Raw genomic sequence first — 24360 nt, 5'->3', positions numbered from 1 at the left:
CGATATTACTTCCGGCACGAAGCGGAATGACACCAAGTGCCGAGCTATAAAGATTCATTCACATGCATCAGTGACGGCTCAGTACTTCGGCCTCAATATCAGTGACATAATCAAACTGTCCTCGGCAAATGTAAAGGATTGCAAATTGAAAATTATATACTTCAACATATTAAAGAATGCTATTTGATGTTTTCAAAGTTGGACATATTACTTAGCTTTGTATTGCCTAATTTGACAAAGCAATTGCAGTTAATTTGTGCAAGCAATGACTTAAATTGAAATTCTGCAAGGCTTTTAAATAATTATTTCATGTTATGCTTTGTTCATGATGAAACGGCATATTAAAAGCTAATGTAACTTTTATTCTTTGCATTGCAAACTGCGTGCAGGAACTGCGAGAGTCGGTAAAGGGATGTATCCTTCGCAGGATTACTGCGTTTCCGATCTCGAAATCAGAACATAAACTAGCTCGAGAAACGACCATAAAGGGCTCAAGTTAACGAGTATCACTTCAAACTAGAAACTCGTTTTCGAACTTTGGTCTCGCCCGACCGTTCCCGAGTTTAATTCCATTAACGTACAAGCGGAAAAGATATAGCCGCAATAACCAAATGTCGTCGGAATATCGTCGTAATTTACGACGACGACCATTTTTGCCACATCCGTTGAAAGACGCCGGCCGGATGTCGAAATAAAACGCTATAATGTCGAAGTAAAACTAAACAGCTAGAACGGCGTGCTTTCGTAAGGAATGCGCGCGACACGTTTTATTGAATCATTTGGAATATGTTTCTTTCAGTCAAACGTAACGAAATAGCTCACGAATTTCCTTGTCAGAATAATATGTAAAAGATGAAATTAAGCATGTATTCTGCACTATTAGATTTTGTAGAGATAAACAAGTAGTGGCAAAGATATAGAAATTTTTAAAATTTATCCATTGGATCGATCTTAGACAGATATGTAATATTAAAAAATCTATAACGCTTTTATTATGCAATTTTACTTTACTTGAATTTTCACACACTTGACGAGTGAAAAAAAATGATCCATCAATTTGTATAGTATCTTTTATTAGAAATGTTTAAAAAGTGCAATTTTGATTTTATAGATGTAACTTTTTGAAAATTACAACCTTCTTTCTATTCATATGCTATTTGAACAAAGTGGTTTCTGCACTAAAGCGAAGGAACGTAAAAAGCTTTTCCGGAAATTACATGTTCAAGAGAAGGATACATTATACGTTTTGTAAGCATAAAATTATGTTGGTCAGAAAAAGACATATAAATGACTCTTTTATATTGAAAAAAATGTGCCATAAAGATATCATAAAATATTCCATTATCGATTTTTGGAAACTTCATAGCTGTAGTTATTCTTTACGTCTTTATTTATTACTCTCTTTTATGACACTTCTATTTATGTCCCAATAATAAAATGAAATGATATATGTCACACTTTATTTCATTATTGAGCAATAAATTTAATAATAATAAGTAATATTAACATACACCAATGTGTATATGCGACATAATATGATCTCTTGATTATGTTTTTAATAGTATTATTGAAAGCATAAAATTCTTTGAATTGTGATTACATAAATTAAAAGTATTATTATTTATAATCAAATAAATTACACAAATAATTGTCATTTTAATATATAATTGTCATTTTAACTTTTAAAATATATTATTTATCATAAAATAAATCTAAAATATATATTAAAAATAGATATAAAAACACGTAATATTAAGATTTTAATGTGCTAAACATAAATGTACTTAACGCAAAAGCATTTTCCGCAACACAACAAAATCAATAGAATCAGCAAAGCGTTACTCTCAAAGGTCGTTCGGTGGTAAAACAATATTTAGTTTCAATGACGTTTGTAATATACCCGACGCGTATACGTGTAGCCACGCGTACTCGATAATGCAATAGGGCATTTCAAAGTTCAAAACTGTCTCGTAAAAAATTTGTAAACCTATCAACGGTCTTTGCCCGCCGCAAACGGCCGTGAACATGAGGAGGACATAAGCCGAACAGAAGGACGATGTCGTAAGCGGTGAGAAAGGATGTTCCACGAGGGATCTTATACGAGTTGCTGGTCTTTCGCATAATACAAGGTTACTTCGCTCCTGGCTCTCTCGTGGGAGCTCCTTATCACCGGGACGTTAGAGCTTTTACGTATAGCAGGAAAAGGAAAAAGAGGCAAACGAGCACATAGGCGTCGTACGGGATGACTGAAAATTTCTTAAAGGAGCATATCCCGTCCGATTTAACGGCGCTGTCAGGATTCCTTCCGTTTTGTTGTAATTAATTTACGCCTCTCTTGCGCGCCGTACTTTGAAGGGACCGTTCGCGCGCGCGCACGCTTTCGTTCCTGTGATTTTTCGAATTTTTCACCATTCCCCTGGACGACTCGATGAAAAGTACACTAAAGGATCTTTGAGCGTCCGAGCGAAGAAATTGAATAAGTGCCAAGCAAAATGAAAGGATGGACAGGAAATGATATTCGTAATGTAATTTATAATGAATTATTTGTTCATATAGCTATATAATGTTTCCTTGATATAAATACAGAGAAGTAAATAGTTTTCAATTAAATAAGAGAAGGTGAATTTTTGAGAGCGAAACAATAATATAAAATTTTATTTTATAACTAATTTAAAGTAAACTATTTTAAAAGAATATTATATTTCTTTCTTTCAAAAATCAAATAAAATTCTCATTTTGAGAATGAATAAATATAATATAAACGCTTATTTATTTTACAAGACAATTCTTGAGATATTTATATCAGGGTCTCTTGCACGAATCGTATATATACTTACGAACATATTTATAATTAAATAACTATCAAGAAAAGGACATGTCGAGCTTTTCTACTTTTGTTCTTCTAGTTCAATATTTCATTGAGAACTTATCGTTCCAGCTCAATATTTTAGATCCTTTCTTTCAAAAATCAAATATTCTCAAATTCTTAATTTGAGAATAAACAAATATATATTTCCATCGCAAAAAGAGTCTCTCTCGCACGAATCGTATACTTACAAACATATATATATAATTAAATAACTTGAAGAGACGTATATTAAACTTTTCTACTTATTGTTTCTTCTGGTTCAATATGCCATTGAGAAATTTATCATTCCGGCAAGATAAATTCTAGCTCAATATTTAAGATCACGGAAAAGAATAACCCACACGTTCCAGCTTTCTTTCTTCTTTAAATTTAGCTTAGCACATTTTTATATGTTCATTTCGAACAGATAAAAGATATGAAGGGTATAAAAATCAAATTAGGATAACAGTTCACGAAATTTCCATACGAGAAAATTATGTCGCTCGGTCTCACGTTTAATGATGTATCTAAAGGTAAAAAAGATAAAATAAGATAAGATAAAAAAATTATAAGATAAATTCTAGCACAAAATTCACGGCGTAATACATTGATGTTTCCCATCTGAGTTTCGCTAAACGTCAAGGTATTATAATTCGAAGGATCCTGCGCGTTTACGTTTTGCATTTTATCTTGAGAGGTAACTGACGTACAAACAATTATCAGCCAGACTCATTAAGACGGAAACAGCCCGCTTCAACCTCTTACTGCTCTTAAGGCACTTGGCGAATGTAGCTATATTAAGGATTATCCGAGACAGTGACATACAACATATTTGCATTCCGATTTACGAAAAGCACAAAATCCCGCGCCGACCGTAAATTAAATGACAGCTGTTCCAGGAGTTTCTCTACTTTATATGCTTGACGACGAGAAGAGTTATTACAGTTGCCGCAAGAGAAACATATGTGTGTGTGTGTGTGTGTGCGCGTGTGTGAGAGAGCGAACATGTGCGTTTGTAATAACAAGAAATATATTGCTTAAATCTGTCACAATTTTAAAATTGTTACGAATAAAGGGACAAGTATCTGCAATAAACTGCAGGAAAAATGATTTTAAACACAGCAACGAGCACTTTCGAGATAAAACTGTTCTTTCTTGTGTGTAATAAGTATATCTTTAATTAATATAATAAAAAATATAGAATAAGAATAATTTAATTTCTAGAAGACGTATATCAAATTAATTGAACAAATAATATATTAACACAGCAGAAAATTAATTAATTAATACGACAATAATTAATCGTGTCTATAACATGATATTTATTCATATTATACTGTTGATATTTGTTTGAATATTGTATAGAAATGCTTATCAATTCGCTCATCTTTCTTCCATTTCTTCCAAATAAAATATGATATATATTCATAATAAGTTAAAATAAAATTATTTTGAATTAACTAAAATGTTCTTTCTATATTAGTTTCTAAAATGTTTCTTCTTTTCTTTTATAATACATATTTAGTTTATAGATAGAGTTTTGCTATTATAATATAATAGTTCCTTTTGGAATATAACGCTTAAGAATACGATAAACGTTAAGGTCTCACGTTCCCAGGAAAGACGTTCTCAGTTATGAATTATCACGGCAATTTCCTCCTTAAACTTACATTATCATTCACAGTAAGTACACGCGAGTTCGTATGATATTAGCATTTCCTTTCTAAAACATTATCACAAGAAATCTCTATTAACATTATATCTCCAAATTTAATTAAGAAAATAGAAAGATATTATACATGTTTATCCTTTCATTTCCTATAATATGTTCTTTTTATATTTTATATTCTTTCTTCCGCTGTTTTTTAAATTAAATTTAATTTAAAATTTAATTTTCTAAAAAAAATCGCTCACACTCCCATATGTGAGAAATGAAATTCTTCAGTCTGATACCACGAATTCCACGTTGATATATAAGGTATTTCAGACATACTGAACCCATTTTTTAAATCCTTGATTAATTTGATTACTGTTTTTTTTACAAAAACGTCGATTGCAAAAAATTGTTCTTCAATTGTAAATCATACAAAGAGCTTTTCTTAAATTGTATGCTTCAAAGTTTCAAATAAACTTAATTTAATTCAAGAGGGACTTTAGTTTAGATTTATTAATTTTTATGAGAGTAAAACGCAGATATTTCATGTTAAATGCTGAAAACTTGCGACATTTGATCTCTCTCGATCGGTGACAAAAAATCAAGCGCAGATTGATCGAAGATAGATAGTGTTTGCCAAACATATAAAGGACATTCTATATTATTTTTTATGCCAATCCACCACCGCTTATAAAAGGCACGAAACGTAACAATTACGACACGTTCGCCCAGTCTTCCCCAATGGCAGGCGATTAAGGGTGGGAGGCAAAAACGGGAATGCATTTGCCCGGTAACGACATTTCCATGCAATCTCAGACCGCAACGGTGTTTTATTCCCGCAGGTTCCATCCTTTAACGGATCCTCTTACCTACGTTATCCGGGATTGGCGGACACGTCGCTGTCGTGGCTGGAATTGTCCGTCACGTTAAAACCGACCGCGCCGGACGGCGTGATACTTTACAACGGCCATCACAGCGACGCGACCGGTGACTTTATTGCTCTCTATCTCTCCTCGGGACACGTGCAGTTCACCTTCGACCTCGGAACAGGACCTGCCACTTTGAGGTAAGCCGATGGCCCTCGACGAAGTTTCTGCGAACGGTTCCGCGCCGAGCGCGCAACGAACAGTTAGCTCGAAGTGACAATCCACCCTCGGAGCTGTTCGTTTCGCGATAGACATTGCGTTACTCATACCGCGCAGCGCAGCGTCCCTCGGCAACGGGGCGCTAATTGCATCGTTTGCGTATGCATCATCAAGATAATTAAACCGATACGCAATCGATATCGTATATACGCAAAACGCTCGGACTGTTTTTGCGCTACTGTTTTGCGAAGGGGGAATTTTTACTGTACCTTAATGCTGATTATTCAAGTTAATTTAATTCGTTGCATTAATTAACAACAAACGAGATTATTGTTAAGTAAAATTGTATCATTTTTTGAGATAATATTTTGCGATAAACACACAATAATAAGCGCTAATGCTAATCGGATCGTTTGATTTAATTCGTCGTAATAACGAACAACAAATAAAATGATTAAGTAAAGTCGGTCAAAGCCGACAGTTACATATATATTCTCGTGAATAATTACCGCAAACAAATGTTTCTAATAATTTAAATCGAGTTAATATATTTTTTAGTATTGGTCAAAATTATAGGTGTGAAAAAGACTTGTCATACTTTAAAAATTAAAAAGATTTCTCGTCGAGAAAGATTCTTTTCTTTAAGGCTAATATATAGTATTAAAAGATTATAAGTATCATTTATGAGAATGTATCTAAATCAAATGTAAATATCACGTAAATATTTTTAAAGTAAACCCCATACATGTGAATGATCAGGTATTTGTAAATTATCCAGAAAAGATTACAAATTGCCCCGAGAATGCTTGTCAAGAGGATTATTACATAAAATAACCTACATGTACCGCAAACTTGAGAGTCACACAACAAAAGTAGTACATTGCAGACAATTGAAAGTCGAGAATCTAGTGCTGACTTGGATGGTACAATACAAATTTCGCAATTAAATATAATGGATTACCTAAATGTAATGGATCTTGATGGTTGGAAAAGAGCACATCATACAGGAGCTATAGGAGAACGTTTGAAAAAAGGTGACAATAACTTTTCATTATACACTTTATGTTTAGTAATAATTGAGTGAGTCACATTTAAGTCACGGAAATATATATTTAATTATAATATGTTACGTACTCAAGTATTAAATGTAAAGTGTACGGTAAACTCGGGTATCTTATCAATAGCCATCTTGGCCATATAGAGGAAAGAGGGCTAATCCATGTTCATTCGATGTTTCATGGCGAGCTAGATTGAAAGAACATATAGGTTGGCCATTTTTCCTCTATATGGTCATCTTACCCGAGTTTATTCTACAATGGCAAATAATTGTGGCCTTTTTTATAACGTCCTCCCGTAACACCTGTTTCCGAGATAGAAAATTAACCAGATTGCATCAAGCTTCTTTGAAGAGCAATGCAATGACATGATAATAGTGCAGTAACACATATGTGGGATGAAAGCCGGAATCAGCCGGGATCCAATCGAGGATCCTTCAGTTACTAATCATCCGCGCTCACAAAGAACAGCGTCATCCTTTTCTGGGCAAGCTACGCTTGGCGATTTGCACACCATTGCCTTTCGAGAGGTGGCGATCAAATAAAATACGACGATTTTTAGTCGGATAAACCCAGATCTTTGGCTCATTAGAATAGCGTACATCTCTCTGCATCATGATCGCCATAAATAATTGGAATGATTGTGACTATATTGATTTCTTCATTTGAATATTGTATTCATAGAAGTCAACTTCAAACGAAAACTAAATATAAAGGAATATTTAGAAAACTAGTATTTTAGAAAATTTCAGTTTTTATTACTTTAGATTGTTTTCTATCAAATTTTAAATTTGAAATAAGAAATGCAATTAGTTAAACAAACATAACACATGATTGTTTGCATTATTAATATAAAGTTATTCAAGAATATACTCCTAAAAACAAATTTGCAAAATACTTCGTATTCGCATTTTGATAGCTCAACTAGTAGACTATTTTTAATTCCATTGAATAAAATCTGAATATTGAAATATTCATCTAGGCTTCACACAATCGAATAAAATTTTAAATAAATCAATAATCCAAAAAAAATACAAATATTGCGTTAAATTTGTTGTTATATGTATTTATGCTATTATGCAAGTCCGACAAATAATCGGCGCGCAATTTATTAAGTTGGAATATATGTATATGTATATTATATACATTGTAATTCGTTACTTCTGTAACTATTAATTTCTTTACTTGCGCATCACGTACCGCGCCTGACTCGTATATAAGCTGTTTATTAATTTGTTTATGCTATTAAACAAATTTTGTAATATATATATCATATACACTTGTATATATTTATTGGGTACATATTTTTACATAATTTATTCTATCATCTAACCAACTTCTAATCGATTTTCTTGTGAAAATATCAAAAGAGCAGATTATGTCGCAAGTTTACAATTTTCAAGATTAAATTTTAGTAACTCAGCAACATATATCTTATTAGATCTCAACAACATGTTAACTTCCAGTTTCAAACTGCAAATCTACGAAAAAATAGAATTTTCTCAAAATTAAATAAGGTTTAAATTATAAAAAAAGATTACTTGAAAAATAATAAAATAAAAATTATTATTAAAATGTCTTGATAAAAAAAATATTGATTTTGAGTTAAAGAATATGTTGTTATATAAATATTAGTGTGACAATATCGAAATATTCTTTGTACGTAATATAATTATATTAACGTAATATAATTCATTATATTTTTACCGTGTTATGAATAAATTCATCACATGTAATGTAATATCAAAACTTAATCAGATTCAAAAGCTAAGCACAAGCACGTATATTTGAGTGTGTTAGTTGTTTTATTTGTAATATCGAATATTCAAACAACAATTTCTTAGCCTTGCAGAAACATTTATATGGTATTTATAATTCAGTCTGCTAGATAATATATAAATCTTACGCGAAAAAACATCTCCTTTCTGCTAAATAAAAAGCGACCGCTATACAAAAAAAACTCCGACGTAAAAAAACGTGCATTATTACGTGCGCCATTAAACAAAGATATTTAAACCCGTCCGTGTCTGGAAAAAAAAAGAAGCAGTTAACAAGTGAGGTAACTCGAAGTTCCAAGCGCGCCGTATCTTTTATCATAATAAATAGCGCCGGGCGAAAAGTCCAATATGAAAATTTCCGACTCCATCTCGTTCCTTTATTAATTAGCAATTTACTTCCCGATCCCATGAACTTCCTCCCTCTCTCCCTTCTTTACCCGCCCCTGTCCTTTTCTCCTGATTCGACATTAATTATATGCAAGAATTTCTTCTGTCGAATCCCCTCGGGAAAGAAGTGCCGGTTCCCCGCCTACAAGAGAGAATCCTGAGAATCCATTGTCTACGGAACACGCGCTGACTTTCCTCGCAAAATTCAAATTGAATGATCCGACTTTGTGGCCGTGCGCGAAAAGTTTCCGCGGTACGTGCGCGAATTTTCGTTTCTGTGTCCGCTTGGAGGAAAACTCCATCAGGCCGCCTGGCTGACTAGCCTGGCGCGGCCTCCCGGGCGTCGTTGTGAAATCAAATCGATGGAGCGTCCGTCAATATCGAGTTAACGTCGATTATAATTGTAGACGTGGCGGAGGAGGGCGGACCGCGCGTGTTAATTGCTTCGCACGGACACCGCGACAAAAGGTGCCGTTTCAATTTTTCAATGCGGAAGTCCCGTTCTACTTTTTTCCCGCTATAACGTGTTTTTGCGAGAGCTTTATTTCGCGGGAAAGTACAACTGTTGCTCCGGGCGGAATGTTTTCCAGCGTTAAGTTTTCAGTGGAAGAGGCGCAATGTAAAAATACAATAGACATGTATATATATCTCGTAAAGTGTACGTAAAATCACATTGAGATTGATTTTTTTTTTGTAAAAGCATAAACAGAAGATATAAGAAATATAAATTTGTTCTCGCTTTATTTAAAAAAAAAAATTAAATTGTTCGAAAAATCCGTAAAAAAATAATGTCGTCTCTCTTTTCCAACTTCGGATATTCTTCAAGAACTTTATGTCATACTTCGCCAAGTTAGAAAGATCATATCGTCTTTCATGCTATACCTACTTCATTTTCCTGTTCAGAACTCTTACAACGAAGAAGATTATAATAAAATACGCTTACTATAAAAATAGTAACAAAGAAATTAATTTGCGAAAAATATACATAAATAAATGTAGAAATGATCTTCTTTGTTTAACGTATCATGTTGATCTCACGTTTAATGTGCTTTGTCATAATGTGTCTAGTCATGTTTATATTTTACTTTCGGCCGTAACTTGCGATTAGCACAGAAGGACTTGATATTGTTTTCACGCGACTGCTAATCGCGCGTCTCCTAAAACTCCTAAACGTGTTGACGTGTGATTGGGCCACGTAATATTCGGAGAAGAATCGAACAAGGAGAAAGATCGGCTCTCGAAGGTCCGATAGCAGACAGAGTAGAACAACGAAAGAAAGAGATCAACCGCGTTAGCTTTCGAGAATTCTAAATTCAAAATGACCCAAAAAACAAATCACCAGAATAGGAGATTGCACTTTACTCATGAAACATAATGTATAACTCACACGTATAGATTCGTATCCACTAATTAGGAGAAACGTTCTTTTCTTTATCTAATAAAATTTTCAGATTTCTATGTCAAAATATCACCCGGCCGCGGGCCTTCAAAAGTTAATGACGTTGCATCATCGTTTCAGAAGCGAAAATCCGGTTCGTCTTGGCGAATGGGTCGAAGTTCGGGTCTCTAGGACAGGTCGTTTGGCATCCCTAGAAGTTGAGGACGACCCGGCCCAGGAAATCCTGGCGCCCGGAGCGTTCGCGCAATTATCCTTGCCGCTGAACCTCTATTTGGGCGGCGCGCCGTCCCCCGACATGTACTCGCCGAAGATGAAAACTACGGCCAGCTTCGTCGGTTGCATTCAGACGATCGTGCTGAATAATCGCGAGGTAAGAACACCAGGATTATACAGGCTGCTCCGAAGTTGCGCGGTAGATAATGCTACCGTCGGAATACCTCGGAGTTTGAGCCTCGCTGGTATGGTAGATAAGATATTGAAAGTCCTACTTCAATCACTTGGATTTAGATCTTTATCGTCGTTTCCGGCATTTTATAAAAATAGATCGAGATAAAATAGACGTAAAGTAAACGTAACGTATAATTATAAGTTTAGGGAATTACTAGTAACAGAAAGCAAATATAAAAATAATAGTATAACAATTTAATAATAGATTTAAATTAAAATAAATAAAGTCCACTAGAAATTAAATTAAATTCTCCGAAGTCAAAAGAACCATCTAATTTCATTTTCTACAAGAAATATTGAGATTACGATATCTCTATAAAGAAAATTGGCTCTCTGATATAAAATTCTCTAATATAAAAATAAATTCGGTTTCTTTCTCGTATTATTTTAACCGATTATTAGTGCCGTTTATATTATTATTATTGTTTATAACATTATAACTACTATAATTCTTGTCGTAGGTGGGTATCCTAGCCGAGGCGTTAGGCGGGGTGAACGTAGGAAATTGTGGGCACGCGTGCGAGGCCAGGCCATGCGGCGATGCGGAATGCCGGCCTCTTCGCGAACGATTTACCTGCCGGTGCCGTCCAGGGGTACCGCACCCTTGTCCCGCACCGGACGATTATACGCCGTTGGTCCCGCCACCGGCGAGAATTAGCAGCAATGCCATTCCGTCCGTGAGATACGAAAGAGCTGTACCCAGCTTCACCGGCAGCGAGAGCTACTTACATTATAATGACGCCGACACGATGAAAAGGTGCTTTATACAAAAATAATGAGACGCAAACATCAGTAACAAGTAGTTCTGATAACCCTGCACTTTGGAAACGTTAATCGATTGAATTTAATTATAAAATCAAAACAACCATTATCCATTTTCCGGGAATTTCGAATAAACACCGAAATGAATAGGGTATAAACTCGGGTAAGATGGCCATAGAGGAAAGATGGTCAACCTATGTTCTTTCAATCTAGTTCGATATGAAATATCAAATGAACATGAGTTGGTCATCTTTCCTGTATGGCCATATCTTACCGAGTTTACCCTAGATCTTTTTTTTCAGATAGCAGAAAAGTCACTTCCTATTTTTGCAATATTTGTCATTATGTTCAAAATTATTCACGATACGTGACTCTCTGCACGAGCGTATTTCAGTGATGTGTTTTGGCGACACATTTTTGTGTAATTTAAAAATCCGGTTGATTCGCCTATTAGCACTTTATTTATACAAGCGTGAAATAATCAGCAGCACGCAAAAGGTCGGTAAATGTCAAAGCGACATGTCGTCAGCGTTTGAAAGGCGAGTGGGGCGGTAAACAGCGTTACACGTTGCACTACACAATCGCTCCTTGACCTGATTTATAATAACGCTGTGTTAGTTTATCGAGCGTTCGCGCCACGCACAAGTGACAAGTGACCGATCTGAGGATAAATAATTTTTATTATGTTAGACAACTTTAATTTACGCATAATAGTTGTCTTATTATTATTTTTACGAGAAACGATTATCTATATCATTTTCTAACAATGCTATAATAGCATTTCTTTCTTGCATCATTCACGTAAAGAGGTGCAATATTTGCAATGATCATGTAAAATAAATTAGAATATAAAATTGTTATTAACAATTAATTCCTTTCTTGATTGATCTTTTCTCATATGCGTGCGTGGTCGTGCTCGTCGCGATCCCTTTTTTTTTATTTACCGTTAACACGCTCTTGTCGATGTTTGCAGGATAATCAGCTATAGGGTAGACATCAATATGAGATTCCGCGCAAGCAGCAGCAGCGGCCTGCTGCTGTGGAGCGGCCGCCAGTCGGATCCTCAAGAACAAAGGGACGAGAACGACGACTTCCTCGCCCTCGGCTTGGATCACGGTTATCTCACTCTCGCGTATAATTTGGGTTCAGGGGAAGCCGTGCTGCGGTATAATCTCACGCGACTGGATGACGATCTATGGCATCGTATCAGGGCCGTTAGGTGAGAATAAACGCTTTATGCGCTTCGTTACCCAACCCTTCCATCCGCGCTTGCGCGCCTATTTTCATATTTATTTATTTAATATCCCTTTATATATATCGATCAATATATGTAAAGGAGAAGACATTAAGAGACACATTACGATGTCTTTTTCAATATAGAGAAAATAATTATTATTTTTACGATTACTTGACGTGTTTCTTTAACAAAAGACGAAATAAAATACACGTATACCTAGATGGACTATAGATTTCATTACAAATTTATTTCTTAAAAAATAATTAACATTAAAAATGAAAAACCTATGTTATTCCAGAATGATTCAATTTTAATGAAATAAAAATGGAAATAAATTCGTTAAAAAAATTGTTAGTCAGGAAACCCGTAGTTTCTATATATGCGAGTAGAATATTGCATGCAAATGTTGTTCTATTTCCCATTTTTCATATATAGCCGCGTGGCTTGAGGCTACAATTTAAAATGGTACTATTTCCATAAAATTTCATGAAGAAAAAATATTTTTATAAACGCGCATTCATATGTATTAATCTGCACTGTCGTATATTTTGCCAAAAACGAATAAAAAATACTTGTGTCTACCTCTTTCCAAAGCAAATTGCTTTTTATTAAAACTGGAGAAAAGAAAAATGTTTATGTTGGAAATGGGTCATAGAGCCAATGAATAACATTGACTTTTTCTAGAAACGAGCAATGGGCATCTCTCGTAGTAGATAGCGGTACTGGTGTCTCGGCATCTTCTCCGGGGCAACTGAGACAACTGAACACCGATACCGGTCTTTACGTTGGTAAATAATCAAATTTTATATCGTTACTACCTTTTTTATCACATAGATCGAATTTTGCTCGTAATCTTAAAACATGAACTGCCGTTGACAATATTTCTAAAAAACTTTCCAAATTTATTTTGCACCCTCGTAAAATATTTTCTACGAGGCGGAGGGAAGAAGATGTTGATTGAAGATGAAGTAAATTGATGCCTAATTGTTATAAAAATCCTGAATAAAATTATGCTTTAATAATTGTATTTTTACGAACGAAAAACGAAACAGAAAGTTACACTTGCGTTTTTTAAGTTTTTTCCGGATTAAATACACCTTCGTATGAGAAAACAAATCTGTTAATGGAGATTCAATTTGTTCTAAAGGGGGTGCACCGGATATCGTGAGGACAACGGGGGGCAGGTACACAAAGGGCATTGTGGGTTGCATCAGCGACCTCGTGCTGGACTCGGACTTCTCCGTCGCCTTGTCCTCGCCCGCACAGGCAACCAACACACACACATGCATCCCCTGAAAGAGAGATATCCGTGCCGTCCGACGTCGGGTGGTGTTGTCGGGTCCATCCCGAAGCTAGGATATGAAAATTTAAAGGATAACGCGTATCACACCGCGGTGAATTAGCCGCGGCAGATGGTGCTCCGCGAAAGTGCATCTGATGTGTCTCTCGTGCATCCACGTGTAGCCGCGTGTAAATATCATACGCGCGCGGCTCATCATTTTTGTACAGACTCATCCTTCCACAGGTGGAACTCTCGAGAAGATGGAGATCGAGTGGGTCGGCAAACCGACCGTCGTCGTGCGCGGCCACCGACTGGTAGGCGGCTTTACTGTAAATATTAGGGCGATCCGAGATATATATATATATATATATATATATATATATATATATATATATATATACCGCGGAGATATCTATCACTTGCCTCGCGGCATTGATCCTTGGCGCTGCGACTTCCTGTCGAGCCTTTTGCTCGGCCGGTCTTAGAATAAAGTTCGATCAAAAAAGCGTCGTGTAAACGAGACAACGATAATGATTTTTCCGACGGCAAAGTTATGAGGTATATTGCGAAAAATCACGAAAAAAATGACGTTCGTTTCCTCGACCGTTCATCGAAACTCATTGCATTGTCTTATTTACCCGAAAAGTTATTACAATTACTCCACTTGATCGTGCTTCTCGAGAACTGAGATCGTTAAGAAAGAAATTGGCTTTAAATACAACCGTTTGTATGATTTGTAAGATTCTTTTCGATACAAAAAAATGAGAATTAAGAAATAATAGCTAATTAAATATATATATATATATATATATATATATATATAACTGGGAAATATTAAATATACAATAGAAATATCGAAGTAACATATCCATTTTTCACAAAAATGTCGCTATTAATAAGGGCTGAGAGAAAGTTAACGCAATCGTGCACGACAAAATAATACTTTGACGTACAATTAAACTAAACAAATAAGACAGCTTTTCTACTTCTATTCTTCGTAAGTAATTATCACTTGTAAGTAATTCTTCATTAAGTTAAAAAGATGAAATTTTCTCTCGCTCCACGGTCGCCGGTACTTTTTAACTTATTTCTTTGTCTAATTAAGATTTAAATACTAAAGATGTTAATAAAATTTAAACAGAAGAGTACCAAGCAAACATAAATTGTACAAAAAAAATAGAGAAACTCGTCCGTTATATACGATTTTTATAATTATTAATTAAGTGAAATTAATCAATTATTGTTGTGCGATGTCTGTGCTATTTTACGCGAAAGAAACTTCTTATCGTTAAATTCACAGTATTTCCCATTTTTACAGAATTACAGTAAAATTGATGATAATTGCACTATCTTTGAAGCAAGTTAGGCGAAGATTATTCAAATTAAATAAAAATTCGTTGCAATTTTTGCAATTGGTTCCTGAAAAATCAACGCTCGTGCCGCATAGTAAATTATATAGCCTTTCACTCATTTTATATCTGTTCTTAAATCGAGTCAAGGGTAATTTAAAACGGGATGAATTAAATTAAAATTGGCAGCAATTATGTTTCATTTTAGCTCCGACTAGGAAAAGTGTAATGCAAATCAAACTAAAACTTTGTTATCTGATGCTCATGATTAAACCACCGTATTATTAATAATAATTTCAACTTTGCCTATATCTGCGTATTAATATAGTCGCCTCTCTCGAAAATTGTTTCGTAATTAAATTCGCGCGAATTAGATTACTGCTTGCAATAAAATTTATAGTAATAACAATGTCTATATCGCGACGAGAGTGGAGTCAATGAAGCGACGAGGGTGCATTACAGTTTAGCACTCTGTAAAATAGAATTTTATCAAGAATGAGTCCTATATAACAACGCTTAAGTTACGTAAGCGTGACGAGAGGATTGAGAGGATTGAGATTCGTGCGAGAATATGCGTAGCATCCGAAAAGGAAATGGAAGTCGTTGCACCAGGATAATGCCCGGCCGAATATAAAATTTGACGGAGCGCGTCTCAAAGACGGCTTTCGGCCTAATAAGATAAAAGTATGTTAGAAAAAGCAACCCCTCCGCGTCAATTTTGATTATTCCCTCCGACCGGATGTTATCTTCGACACGAAGTATCGTTACCTTCGATCTTTACGAGTTCAAAGCATTCAACATTTATCGAGAAAATCGGAGCGCGTCTGGATCGGCGCTTGATAAAACCTTTTGAATTGAAGAAGAATTTGAATGGAGAATTCAGGGAGGAAGAAAAGCACGGGAGAGAAATGAACCTTTCTTGAAAAAAATTTTTTTTTCTCGCAGAATTAATTACATTAATAATTATGTAATGTTCTCCATTTGTTATTTTTATTGTCACTGTTGCGTTGCTATTTTAATTCTTTCTCTATTGTAAGTAGTTTTTGCTTTTACATTTCTCTTTTAAATATTTGTTTCAATTTTTAACAACGCCATAATTGTAATTCACATTTTCTGTGAAAAATGTTATATAAAATATTACATTTTATCCATTTTTTTTATCCTCCAAAAATATGTGAAATTTATTTAAAAAAAAAATGCGATTGATTGCAGAATTCCATGATAAATGCATTAGCAAAATTCCGCTACTTAAAAACGCCATAATATATCACTATCGATAGAAAAAACTATCTAGCACCGATCCAGTGTCTCTGCTCGTTGCTCCTACGAATCATTGCGTTACGCAACTTTTCTAATAATCTTAAGAACCATCACGATCTTTTTCTAGCAGCTAATAAATCACAAGCGCAATTACGAGCACGAGTTTTACGTTCCACGACGATATTGAAGTTAATATTGTGATTGATACGAGTAATTACTAATAAAAATAAGAGAGAGAGAGCTATGCCATGGACCAAACACCAACACTTGTATCACCGTCTATTTCAACGAGAATATATAAATACGTAAAATGCAACTTCAGAATGCAAAATGCATATCCTGATGAAAATGCGGGACTCGCGTCCTTCATGAACGATCTCATCCGGTGTTGGGTAAACTTTGGAAAAATGATTTATGCAATATATGGATCTTTAACCATTTCGTCCGTATAAATGCCATATCTTAAAGATATTTTAAGACTGTGATTACAGCGATATCTTTAAGCAAGAAAAATTTGCCGTTTTTATGTTATTATGTCAGTAATAAGGCACACAATTTTCATCTTTATTAAATAGATAACTAAAATTATTGTTGGTATATTTGCAACATTGAAAGAATTACGTATTTAAATTAAGTTTTTAAAATTATTTAAACGGCAAAAGTGTAAAATCCCTACACACACAAATTACAAATAATGTTTAATTAATATTATAACATATGCTATGTATACGAAGTATTTTGTATTTCATATGATTTTGCGTGTAAAAGTAACAAATTATATCATTTTAAATATCAGGAATATTATTCACAGCGATTTAGCTAATGTCAATTTTCTGTTTAGTGATAATTAATGTAAAATTAAATGATATTCAATATTTTGTTCAACGAAGGAAAGCGAGGAAACAAGAGGATAACAATGACACTTTTACATATACGTATAAAAAAAAAGAACAAATAATATCTTTATTATGCAGATCGTCGCATATTTTTTTATCTTCATAGAGCGTTTCACTCAATCCTATGAACACAATTTAGCACTACCGGTCGGAAAATCCCAGGTCAATACGTATACACATCCTATCTCACTCCTAAGGAAAGAGACAAGGAGAGAAAAAAGGAAAAAAAAGTGAGACAAAAATGAACGAAAAGAAATTAGGTGAAATAACGTAAGGCATATAGAGTAATCGATGAACTTCACTTTGTCATCGCACGAAAATGATTTTAAAATGACCTACTCAAACACACACATCATAAAAGCAATCGGCTGTAGTCAATTTTGTACGGATGTTATTTTCGGGACTAAATATAATAATATATCAAAGATGGGTGGTATAGTCGGTAGTAGAAAATGTAATAATATACGATTTAACTGATTGTACGTCGAGAATTAGCAGAGTAATTATCGTTCTCATTAATCCTCTCACGTTTGGACGTGAAGAAAAATCAAAGCATTTTTAATTAAAAAGAAGGAATTTTCCGGGTAAGGAGATTTATCGTTTCGCGGGTATAAAATAATTCGAATTTTTTTTAGTAATTTACTATTATCATGCACTAATTGAAGTAAGAGAGATTTAACGTGTCAGTTTTTTAATAGAAATTGATCTAATTGTATCACATAATTATATAGTATTTAATTAAAATATTTTTTATAACGCATGAGATATATGACGCGTGGGAGGATTAAAGGCACTTTTTCTAGCATAATTCAATGTACAATATTTCGCGTAAGTATGCCTTGAGTGACTTGAGGCTTTTGTGTTTGTACGTTAAATCGTTTTGTATAAGCACGTACTCTGTTTCTTCAAGCAGTTAGCAAGTATAAACACGCAGGATTCCACGGACGGCGAGAATTTCTCGGCAAGTCCAAGTATGTTCTGCTGATTATTATTTTGTAATTGCAAACGCATTCAACTCGGAAATATGGTTCCTGGACGCATTCCACCCAGTACCGTCGGAATTACTCGAAGTGTGCAACGTATAATTTGAATATTCGATAATAATATTTTCCAGGGGCCCTATTCTCGAATCGTTTTCATGAAACTCGCATGCGAAATTCAATGCTTTTCAAATAGAAAGTCGCATACGAAAATCATTAGAGCAGGCTCGAGAATACGGTCCCACTTGTGGTAATTATTCCAAAATGGGATTTCCCGAGCATTCGCATGCTTGAATTGCGAATATTCGGGTCAATAATAATTCCATTATGCCAGCAAACAGCAAACTCTTATAACAACAATCAGTTGACTAGTGTATAAATTTTGATAGCTATATGACAAATTACAATTAAAAATCAAATTGCAATTATATATAATTTGTAATTAAATATCCTATAGTTTTCTCAGATTGAGATTAAACGTACGTTCTAGAGGACAGTTAATTTAATACTCGACAATTATTTTAACTGTAAATATTTGGAATTCTGAATCGCATAAAGCATGGAATAACAATTATGCGGTTGCCTTTCGAGCATTCGAGTATTCGATGGCAAATCTGATTCTAACACCAAAACGTACGATAGTAGACCGAAGCTTTAATTAATCAGCGCTTGCCTTCGCACTTGTCGTTTCGAACTTTCCATCGTACGTTTTTCATTCGAAGATCAAAAAAAGAAACGTTTCATATCCATTATATATTATATAAGAACGAGCGACCCTCCAATAAAGCGCATGAATGAGAGTCCTTACACAAGAAAATGAATGTGATCAGAATATTTTGTTTTAATGGTTTAATTAAATGTGCTGTATCGAATTAGAACAAGAAACTGTCACTTTATAAGTTGCAAGAGTTTCATTTGCGAATCGGAACAACTTCTACAGAGACGGAATCGATCGATAAATCAAATACTTTTAATTGTTTCCTTCCTGCAGAACTTGATCCGGATTTATTTATAATACCTACGCAAATTAAGAGTTCTCCAAATCTTTTAAGACACTTTTAAGAAATATTTATAATTTTAAATACCCCAGAAGCAATATGTTGAATATTTGACGTAACAAATGTCTATATTTAAATATAATAAGCAAATAGTACATATTATTCTTGATAATATGAACTAATAGCTTACGATTACTGCTGCCTAAGAAATTATATATATTATTTCTTTATTTAATAAAGTATTAGTGCAGTTGCGTTGAAGCAACTGAAAACGCGTGACAGCATTGAATAGAAAGAACTGAATCAAAGTCGATCGGAAAAACTTAGATTGGAAAAACGGCGTCGCTTTTATCGATAAGATTATCTGACGATAACGAAGCATGGCAATTTTTGCTCGACTATCTGATAATCTGATCCGATCTGATTGAATGTAATTGAAATGCATCTGAATTAAATTTTTTTAAAGAAAAAATCGTTACTATTTTATCAAATTTCTATTCTTTCTATAAATTCTGTTAAAAATTGTTTAATTATTTAATAATATTCTTAACCAAATTTTATCAATATTTCTTTAACGATTTTGTACATAAAAGATATGTGGAAAAGTAATAATTATAAAGCAATGTCAACGATATTAAGATAAAAAATTATTTAAAAAACAAGTAAAATTTCTAACAAAACCCAGTAAAATAAATTGCACTTTATTAATTTACTTTAAACACAGTTTTCTATTTAAGTTACATGATAAAAAGAACATCTGAGATAAATAATAACATTGGGATATGATGACTCGTTAAATTAAACGAGCTGTCTTTTGCACAAAAAAATTTATTTACATTGTACCTATATGCACATAAGAGACGCCGCCGTTTTTCTATGCGCGTTTTTTTAATTTTCAGATTTAATTCGAGTCGGTGTACCTATTATATAAAGAAGAGACAGACACGTAAAAATATCAGTCTCGAAATCGCTTTTAGAACGTCACAGCCGCGATAAAAGTTACTATTTCATGTCGATTATAAGAGGAAATGATAAATGCAATCAGACGTTCGCTTTTGATTTCGAGCACCGTACAATAAGCACTTATACATCGAAGTTGTTTCTCATTATTTTGAACATATACAGAATGAGCTGTTTAAACGAGAATATGGAGATCAAATAGAAATATTGTGGACAAAATAGAAAATTAAGAAACTCTGGAAATTCACGGAAAGGAATATATTCAAAGCTCTATAATTGATAAAGAAATAAAGATACTCCACGGTTCTCGTAAAAATAACTTGTCCTGCCTCCCTCGATGTAATCCTGCGCGAAAATAGTTTACCTGAATTTCAACCCTTTCGCCAGTTTCATTTGTCGAAGACATTCAAGAATGAATGACGAATAAATTTTTATGCTCCGCAAATTTACGCAGTTTGCACAATTTACTTGTATTTAGAATATAAAACGAGAGGTTAAAACAAAACGATTTTAAGACGATTTTTAAAATCTCTTAAAAAGATGAAGACAAATCAATGCAAATTTTCACAAATTATCTATGAACAATGCAATTTTCATCTGTTGTTTATATAACTGTGCAAAGCACTTTAATTAACAAATCTTAAATCTCACTACATCTTCATTTTATATACCGATACCTAAATTCGGACGCATACACTCGCTCACTCGCTAAGATTTAGCGAAAGGGTTGAGGCGCGATCACAAACGTTAAGGAGAGAGGGTATTTTTAGCGGCTCGGAATGATATTCGACGATTAAGCACGTGTGTAATAAGGCTGACGCGCATATGTACTTTTTACATCATATCCATACTTGAATCTAAAAGCAAATCGCTGGATATCACACCTCAAGACAAAAAAGAGAGAGAAAGAGAAAAAGCGGGAAGAAGCACTATATTGAAAAGGAAAAAAAATATCAATACATATTAATATATAATAGATATTATATTATTACTGAATATTATATTAATATATGATGCTATATATATATTAACTATTTCTATTATGTCCGTCTGCAAAGTCTATTTAGAAGAGTCTATCCTGTCGACCTATTCTTACGACCCATGTGGATCTCCTCGGATATCTATTGTACATATACATGTGTGCGTGCGCGTGTATCGACGAGCGCGCAATTATCGCGAGACGAAAGCGAGATCCCCTTCAAAAACACATGCCCAGCACGGAGATCCGCGTCGGGGCGCAAATTTTGCGCGCGCTTAACGATACGCGGGTACACGCACGCACCGAGATTCGCCGGGCGACCGGATGAAGCCGGACAGCCCGCGAGTCTCCCGTCCTCGTTTCAGACGATCAATGTGTAAGATCTTCGTCGTTAAATGTTCGTGAGACGCTCGTGGCAATAAAGATAAGGACGCTACGTTCGCGATCGTTTGCGATTTCTCGCTTCAATCCTCTCCGCGCGGCATCGTCGTGGGCGCGTCGACGTACGCTCGCGCACGAATTGCGGAAACATTGTGGATTAATCTTGGACAGATAATATAGAAACGTAAAAAAAATCACTTACGGAAAATGCTGTTATTTTATTTACGCAAACAATCGCTGAGTAACTAAAATTATAGGATTAAATTACTCAATTATTCGCGCGGAAATAGAATAACAGCGCACCTTCAACAATATTGAAATTCTTTTCGATCAAATTAGTTACATGGAAAAGCTCAGTGTAGTAAGAGCAATGTACGTTGCAAATTTCCTGAAAAGACGATTAAATAACAATAAAATAAATAATATAGGAGAATCGTTTTTCTAATAGAACCGAAGATGTAATTGAACGACTATGTTGGAATTTCAGAAATGTTAATTGACATTGAATCGATACAGTGATATAGAGCTGAATTTTCAAGTTGGATATTTTTATATCACTTTATATCACTTTTCCGCACTAGCTCTGCAATCACTCTGATGTTATGTATTAAGAATAACACAAAATAAGTGATTAATAATAATCACACGTAATACACGTGTGAACTTTGTCGCGAGATTTATGCGAGTTTCACCTTTACCTGCGTCCAGGATTAATAGAACAATCTTTCTATGGTACGATATATCAAAGCGTATAACGCCGCGGTCACGCCGACCGTATCGTTACTTAATCAATCTGCGCGTGCCGAAGTGCGTTATCGCGCGCGAACGTCGACGTTTCTCGACACGGCCCCATATATGGCGCGATACGACTCCGCCGCGTATGATTTACTTCGAGGGTGTTCGGTTAGCGCATACCACCCCCTCCTCCTCTCCCGGCTCTCTTGCGATTCGACGGAAAATTGCGGACCGCGCGTGCCGTTTACGGGCGACCGATTCGCATCGAACATTTTATATACGTGTGTGATTTACATAAGAGCCCGAAATTGAGTCGACACGATGGCGCACATCGGTCGGCGCGGCACGATTATTTAATGGATTGTGTACGTATACGTTTGAACACGCAGTGGTTAAAATTCATATGAACTATGAGCAAATGTGTGTGTCTCAGCCCATGTTGTCGAAGCATCAATAAAAAAAAAACAAAGAGATTTTATAAACGGTGCGATGTTTCTCTTTATCGCACAAATCGTGTCTCCTACTTCCTCCTCTCCACTCTCACGCCTTACCTTTGATTTGCCACGGAATGCCGTGGCGTTAATAATTTATAATAATAAAAAAAAAAAGAATTTTGCTGAAGAAAGATCTCTTACCGGCGCGCAGCGCAGCAGCGGAGTTGTAGCACTACGTTGATCTCTCTCTGGAACACATAAATATATTCAAATTAAAGTAGCGCTCGATTAGAATTAATAGATATTTAAAAAAATTATTATCCCGCGCGTGTTTTTTGAATTTTTTAATCGTCTTTTAAACAGATATACAAAAGTTAATTAAATTAATTAATTAGATTATGACAGTTAATTAAAAAACGTTGATGCGGAAAATAATCGCGCGATTGCGGCTAATTATTATTAACTTGTCCAATAACTCCGTTACTCGACCCGTGTAAAATTTATACTTCGTAAATAATAGCACGATCGCACGGAGTTCATTTGACGGAGCTGTCGCGTTATCAACACGGTATAACTATCGCTACGATTGCACGGAATTTGCTTGATGAAATTATCGATGTTCGACGCAATATACCGTGTCCAATGGCGGAGAGATATCGGTTTCAGTATTACATAAGTGAATAACGTTACGCTTGGAAATGTTTAATAAGTGGCGTTAACTGCCGCTAAATAACAAGCGCAATAAATAAATCGCAATTATTCACCCGGTGGTTGCTCCGCTGTCGCCCGATGCCCCCCGGGCCTCCGCCACCGCTCTCTCTCTCTCTCGCTTGCGTTGCTGCTGCTTCCGTGGCACTCACACGATATTTACTAATTTGATTACGAACGCGCGGCACTTTGCACGGCACTCCCGACTCCAAGCATCTGCTCTAGCTTCTACGAAAGTATAACGCGCGGAAAGTATGTACGACGTCGCGCAAAAGTTACCCGCGATCCCGCTCGACCCCGCGACATTACGCGAATGAACGAATATCGGTTGGCGGAAGGCGGAAGGAATTCGAAAACTGCGCGGCCAACTTCACGCGTCAGCTAGGCGACCGATCGCCGCCGGCGCCGCCGCGACGCTACGCTTGTTGCTCCTAACCAACATTTTTGCCCGCGCTTTCCGGCACTTGGAATAAATAATGAATAATACACACGCGCGCGCGCGTTTTTTAGGCAAATTTCTCGCGTTGCGTAACCTAGGCGAATAAAATTTACGAATTAAGGGCGAAGACAGGTGTCCGCGGAACGCAACGTCGAAAAATGTGACCGTCTCCCTTCGCTGATTTTTCGCGCGACCGATCGCACGAAATAGGCGTTTAGACGAGTTGCCGAAACTTCGACGCGTACTCCGAATCGGTGCTACAGGCGACTGTCAAATAATCAAATACGGTTAAATACGGGATCACAAT

General features: G+C 35.3%; 1 protein-coding gene across 1 annotated transcript in view; it reads left to right on the top strand.

The window, feature by feature from the left end:
- LOC143900237 (pikachurin) overlaps positions 1–22954 on the top strand; it is a 94392-nt gene extending 71438 nt beyond the window's left edge. The window contains exons 10-15 of the mRNA XM_077411340.1: positions 5345–5568; positions 10327–10576; positions 11115–11410; positions 12389–12634; positions 13337–13440; positions 13800–22954. Of these exons, the coding sequence (XP_077267466.1) occupies positions 5345–5568; positions 10327–10576; positions 11115–11410; positions 12389–12634; positions 13337–13440; positions 13800–13948 (1269 nt within the window). The 3' untranslated portion in view covers positions 13949–22954. The remainder of the gene's footprint in view (positions 1–5344; positions 5569–10326; positions 10577–11114; positions 11411–12388; positions 12635–13336; positions 13441–13799) is intronic.
- The last annotated feature ends 1406 nt before the right edge of the window (positions 22955–24360 follow it).

Source organism: Temnothorax americanus, unplaced genomic scaffold (genome assembly GCF_048541705.1).
Source record: "Temnothorax americanus isolate GAGA-0224 unplaced genomic scaffold, ASM4854170v1 Scaffold3, whole genome shotgun sequence".
NCBI lineage: Eukaryota > Metazoa > Arthropoda > Insecta > Hymenoptera > Formicidae > Temnothorax > Temnothorax americanus.
Note: the sequence above shows the minus strand (reverse complement) of the source record. Positions and strands in the feature narration are given on the sequence as shown.